This window comes from Monodon monoceros, unplaced genomic scaffold (assembly GCF_005190385.1).
Source record: "Monodon monoceros isolate NGI ecotype Baffin Bay Population unplaced genomic scaffold, NGI_Narwhal_1 Super_Scaffold_6, whole genome shotgun sequence".
NCBI lineage: Eukaryota > Metazoa > Chordata > Mammalia > Artiodactyla > Monodontidae > Monodon > Monodon monoceros.
Window position 1 is genome coordinate 42,631,874 of NW_021703783.1, and position 6,024 is coordinate 42,637,897.

General features: G+C 48.4%; 1 protein-coding gene across 1 annotated transcript; it reads right to left on the bottom strand.

Annotated features, from left to right (window-relative positions):
• Nucleotides 1-1,202: 1,202 nt before the first annotated feature.
• Nucleotides 1,203-4,882, bottom strand: MIP (major intrinsic protein of lens fiber). Its single transcript, XM_029206100.1, has 4 exons — nucleotides 4,481-4,882; nucleotides 3,828-3,992; nucleotides 3,308-3,388; nucleotides 1,203-1,563 (listed from the first exon to the last, which is right to left on the bottom strand). Exons 1-4 carry the CDS (start codon nucleotides 4,838-4,840, stop codon nucleotides 1,378-1,380), a joined length of 792 nt encoding a protein of 263 aa, XP_029061933.1. The 5' UTR covers nucleotides 4,841-4,882; the 3' UTR covers nucleotides 1,203-1,377.
• Nucleotides 4,883-6,024: the final 1,142 nt, after the last annotated feature.

A 6,024-nucleotide genomic window follows, 5' to 3' on the forward strand; every position in this document is an offset into this window, starting at 1 on the left:
CGGGGCTGGGGTGTCTGTGTTACTATAGGTATAGGTTTAAAGCTTGCGCAATACGCAGGAGGCTCCTAAAAGGAAGAGGTCAACACAAGTATTCATCGTCAGGTCAGGGTCTTCTCTGGCTTCTGTTGAGATGAGTGTATTTTCCCAACAACAAAAGAAAATAGGGATCAAACAAATAATATCTTGTGAATAATTAAAATTTGAATGGAAGGAATCAATTTCTGGGACATGTAAAGGGTTAGATTTGCTGAAGATGAAAGGACAGATAGATGAGAGAAAAATGAAAAGACACACACAAAAATGGAAAATAAAGAAGACTATAGAACTAGTGATAAAAGCAGAAGGATGCCATTTGAAGAGTGTTTTGGGCTGCTCTAAGTTAAAACTGAGGGTCAAATCCTTTTCCTCCTACGCCCCCCACCCCTACCTCTGCATTTGCTCCAGGCATCAGGTTTCCTGTTTTGGCGTTAGGGAGCTCTTCTGGGCTTAAGTACCACCTGCTTGGAGGCCACATTGCGGGTGTGTCAGGCAGAAGAGTTAAGCTACTTAATTTTTCTAGATTCTAGGCTCACCCACCTTTTGCTTAGGTTGGGAGCTCAGTGGCCCAGGGCCTCCAAACAGATCCATCATGCCAGAATGCACGCAAAACCCAGCCAGTGGATGTAGATAGGTTGATGTGGATTTATAGAACAGTTCAAACCCCAGTGTTCACTTTTCTCAGAGCTACTTCCCCACCCAAGTCCCTGGGGCAAGCATTTCTGAGATAAGTAGGCTACACCCTCGAGTTAACTACTCCAAAACTTTTTGGCATCCTGATCTGGGGCTGATACCTCCATTTCATCCACCATGCCCAGCTGCTTCTACCAACTCTTGGAATGCCTCATCTCCTCCACTTCTCTCCATCTGCCTCCTCTGAGGAGTAACTAACTGCTTCCCTGCTCCCTCAGAAACCTAGAGCCATACACTTGACCGGCAGCAGGGTAAAGGCCAGAAACTTAAGGTCTTGGTTCCCTGTACTTACCACACTGGGTTGGGAGAGGAAGGTATAGGGTGACACCTCTTTTCCCTTCCCTACCTCTCGTGCCATGCCCCAAAACTCAGACACGGTCACATTCACTCACAGTCATACGCACAATCATGCACACACAGCGGCGAAGAAAGGTGGGATGGGGAGGAAGGGAAGTTTGCACCAAACAGCTCATGAATGCAACTTGAAAGATTTCACACGGCAAAAGGCAAAAAAATAAAACACACACATAAATTTAAAAATAAAGAAGTACATGCCCCTCCCCACAGTCTCTTTCTTTATCCAGGGACTGGCTCAGCCCCTCCATGTAAACCCGGAAGCTTCCTATTCCCTCTATTCAGCTGGAGCTTTTACAGGGCCTGGGTCTTCAGTTCAACAGGTTCCCCTGTGCCCTCTGGTTGTCCATTGGAGTCACTGGGCCTGGCACCCTTGAGAATAGACAGTCTCTCAGAAACACTCTTGAGCCGGGGGAAGAGGAGAAAGTCATAAAGGAGACTGCCCAGGCCTGCTCCAATGATTGGGCCCACCCAGTACACCTGCAGGAAGAGGAAAGGAATAATCAGGTTTGGGGAGGGGACCAAGAGCAAGGCTGCTCTGTTTCCAACCCCATTGTTGTAAAACACACATCCTGCACTTGGCAATTACAGCTGGGCACTATTTAAGTAGAAATCAGTGTTTGTTTGTTTATTTTAAAACTTTAGACTCCTGCACTGCCTGCACCACAGAACTTACCATTTCTTTTCCGACTCATTAAATTATACCTTTATCCCACACATTCTTAGCACATGTATATTCTATTTTTTGCTATAAGTTTGTACTAGTTTCCATATTGCTTTGAAAATTTCTTTTTAATTGTGGTAAAATACACATAACATGAAATTTACCATCTTAACCATTTCTAACTGTACAGTTCAGTAGTGTTAAGTATATACGTGTTCTTGTGCAGCCCATCTCCAGAACTTTTTCATCTTGCAAAACTGAAATTCTATACCTATTAAACAACTCCCCATTTCCCCCTCTCCCCAGCCCCTGTTACCTACCATTTTGCTTTGTTTCAATAAATTTGACTACTCTAAATACCTTGTATAGGTAGAATTATATAATATGTGTCTTTTTCTTTTCTTTTTTCTTTTTTTTTGGCTGCTTCTGGGTCTTTTGCTGCCTGTGGGCTTTCTCTAGTTGCAGAACTTGTGGGACCTCTCTAGCTGCAGAAAGCTGGGGCTATTCTTCATTGCGGTGTGTGGGCTTCTCATCGTGGTGGCTTCTCCTGTTGTGGAGTATGGGCTCTAGGCGCACGGGCTTCAGTAGTTGTGGCTCGCAGGCTCTAGAGCGCAGGCTCAGCAGTTGTGGCGTATGGGCTTAGTTGCTCCGCGGCATGTGGGATCTTCCCGGACCAGGGCTCGAATCCGTGTTCCCTGCATTGGCAGGCAGATTCTTAACCACTGCGCCACCAAGGAAGTCCCCAATATGTGTCTTTTTCTGATTGGATTATCTCACTGAGCATAATGTCCTGAAGGTTCCTCCATGTTGTATATAGCATGTATAGAATTTGCTTCTTTTTGAAAGCTGAATACTATTTTATTGTATGTATATACTACATTTTGTTTATCCATTCATCTGTGAGGGACACGTGGATTGCTTCCACATTTTGGGTCCTGTAAATAATGCTGCCATGAAAATGGGTGTACAACTCTGAAAAATTTTTTGAATTATTTTCATACGTTTAGCTGGTATATGGCCAAACAACACAAAAATAGCCAATTTTTATTGAGGACTTATTCCATATCAGATTCTGTGCTAAATATTTCACACATATAATTTTCACATTTATTTCTCATAACATCCCATTTTGTAGTTAAGGAAACTGAGATGCAGAATGATTGAGTTATTTGTCATGGTCACACGTGAAGCTAATAAAGTGCTAGAACTGGGATGAAGCCCAGGCCCATTTGTGCTCATACATATCCTGGTCTCTGAGAGTAGAAGCTTCTGTCTTCCTGATCAGTATTCTGTCCTCTTAGCTCCTAGTTTGGAATCCAGTGAATACTTAGTAAAAATCCCTAACTAACTAGTGAAGGAACAATATGAACGAGAGCCTATCTTTCTAGCAAAATAATGAATCCTGCTCACACAGGCATGCAAACTCTGCGCAGCCCCCTTAGCTGAGTGTTGGTAGAGCAGTCCACACATCCAGATGGAAAGCAGGAACCAAACCTGGGAACCTGCAGTCCACACCCATGCAGGAGGGCCTCAGGATCTTGCCCTTCTCCTCTCACTCACCCAGTGGTTGGTGAAGTTTCTGGTAAGAATGGCAGGAGCAAAGGAGCGGGCAGGGTTCATGCCTGCACCAGTATAATACATCTGCAAAAGACACAGTTGTAACTGAGACACTTCCCGCCCACTCCACCCCGGCTTCTCTCCCACCACCCATCTGCCCACCAAGGGTTGGCAACTTGCCTCCAGCCAGCAGCAAGTAGGGGAGAACAACCTGCATGGAAGTCCCACAGTGGGGTGAAGTCACTAATGCCCCATCTGGTGACAGACTATGGATCCCCCAGCAAAACCCACATCTACCCATGATGCATGCCTTTCCACCTTGGGGTCAAGAAGGACTAGATAAAGCTATCACAAGAGAGGAGAATAGGGACTTCCCTGGCAGTCCAGTGGTTAAGACTCCGCGCTCTCAATGCAGGGGCATGGGTTTGATCCTTGGTGTGGGCAGGAAGAATGCTTAAAAGTCAACAAAGGCTTGGGGGACCGGGAATCCTTAAAAAAGAAGTTGCTCCCCTCTCCTGCTTACCCCAAAGAGGTGCCCCAGGGTGAGGGAGAAGCCAACGGCCAGGGCCACGGAGCCCAGGCGGCCATTCCGCCTCTCGTCGTATGTGGCAAAGATGCAGAGCACGAACTGGAGCGTCAGGAAGATCTCCACTATGGTGGCCTGGCCCACACTCACCCCAGGGTGCAACTGGGCAAAGGAAGAAGAAGGGGGGCAGTGCATTAGGGCTGCCACAGCCTTACCTACTCAAGGCTTCCCCGGCAGGAACCCCCTTACGGCATCCATTCCGTAGAGAGGAAGGATAATACAACCTCTTTCATAGTAATTGTATTTGCTCCTTAATTTCTCCTAATAATACTCCTTCATAGTAGAAATAAATGCACCCACTAATATGGATGAGGAAACTGAGGCCCCCTAAGGTAAAATAAGTTTCTTCAAGAACCTGCAGGAGTTGGAAGAAAAGCTGGGACCTGAACTCAGGTCCAGGGCTCTATGACTTCCTTATCCCTCCACAGCACCTGTGATCCTCCCCACCCTGAACACACACACACACACACACACACACACACACACACACACACACACACTGTCCCAGACCCTGGGGAACTGATCTACCTGCACTTCAGGAAGGAAGTCAGGGCACCAGGTTCCCCCAGCCCCACTCAGCCAACCATTACCGTGTTAAGTGCTAGGTTTCCTCGGACGGCAGTCGGGGTAACACTGTACAGCACGGCAGCCCCAGCCACGGCTCCCAGGAGTTGGGCTGCCATGTAGCAGAAGGCACGGAGCAGGGACATCTGGGAGCCCACAAGGAAGGCGAAAGTGACTGCAGGATTGACATGGGCTCCACTGATGTGGCCCACAGCCTGCACCAGTGTAGCCAGGGCCAGGCCAAAGGCCAAAGCCACCTGCAAGATATGCAGTGGTCCAGGGGCCCAACGCAGTGAGGCCCCTAGCCCGAAGAAGACATAGAAGAGGGTGGCAAAGAACTCAGCAGATATGGCCCTCCAGAAGGAGGCTGACCGCAGTTCCCACATGGCACGGGGGATAGGCACAATGCCTGGGTCCCTGATACCCCCTGGTCTGATCTGGATGGACAGCCCCCTTTATAGAGGACTTTTAATCCCTGGGAGGGGCAGGCTGAGGTGGCTGGCCCAGCCTCTTAACCCCTTCACAGCTGCAGAGGGCTGGGACCACTCTTGTGCATCGGATAAAGCTGCTGCATTTTCCCCTCCCTCCTCAATTGGGAGATGAGCACAGCCATGGGTGTGAGGGTGGGGATAGGGTCAGGGCTCATGTCAGGCTCTGAGAGAAAAGGACTAAGAACAGGGGAACTGGAGGAATCTGTCTTTCTCAAGTCAAAGTTGGGGTTCATAGTCCTGACTGACATCTATATTAGAACATTCCTCAACTCTGCTTGGGAGGTTAGTGAAGCTGAGTTCACTTCATGGAGTATTTGACTGCTCCTGGGGGCCTCCAGGTTCCTCTGAACAAGCCGGGGTAAGGGTGGGGGTGGGGATCAAGAGTGGGGTCCAGCAGGGAAGTTGGATAGTTGAAGAGAATCCTTTAGTTCTCTGGGATTAGAGGGCCTTCTCCCATTGGCTGGTTTGGGCTGGAATCTGTGGACCCTGCAGCTCTGGGACAGAATAGTTCTGCTGCGTCTGGCTTTCTCTGAGCCCGGGTTCCCTCCCCCTGACCCATGCCAGCACCTCCCTTTCCAAACCCTCAGCCTGGCCTTTTATTTTTATTATCTATCTATCTATCTATCCATTTATTTTTTGCCACACCGCACAGCTTGCAGGGTCTTAGTTCCCAGACCAGGCATTGAACCTGTGCCCCCTGCAGTGGAAGCTTGGAATCCTAACCACTGGACTGGACCGCCAGGGAATTCCCAGGCTGGCCTTTTAAACCACAGAGATAGAGAGCAGGAAAATGCTATCTTCCATGGATAGGCTGAGAGTGGGGTTGGGGAGCTGGGGAGGGGAAAAGGGGTGAGTAGTTAAATCTCAGACTCAGTTTGTACTTCATCTTTCCTAACTCTAATATCGTAGCAGGAAGTACTGAGAGGAAGGAAACTGAGTCATGCCTATGAAGCAATGGGAGTGTCTAATTCCTCCTAAACTGGCTGTGATCAGGACACTGGAGTCCTAAACCTCTATGCCTAGGGAAAGGTCTGGGGGTGTGGGTATCTGGGGAAGCAGGCTGGTCAAGGAGAGAGGAA

What these genes read in the sequence shown, in the direction of transcription:
- MIP (XM_029206100.1), bottom strand. Translation starts at nt 4,840, where the DNA reads ATGTGGGAACTGCGGTCAGCCTCCTTCTGGAGGGCCATATCTGCTGAG. An exon ending in GAAACCTAGCACTTAACACG is followed by an intron (nt 3,993 to 4,480) that starts GTAATGGTTGGC and finishes TCCTTTGCCCAG; the next exon opens with TTGCACCCTGGGGTGAGTGT. An exon ending in CCCTGGGGCACCTCTTTGGG is followed by an intron (nt 3,389 to 3,827) that starts GTAAGCAGGAGA and finishes TGTCTTTTGCAG; the next exon opens with ATGTATTATACTGGTGCAGG.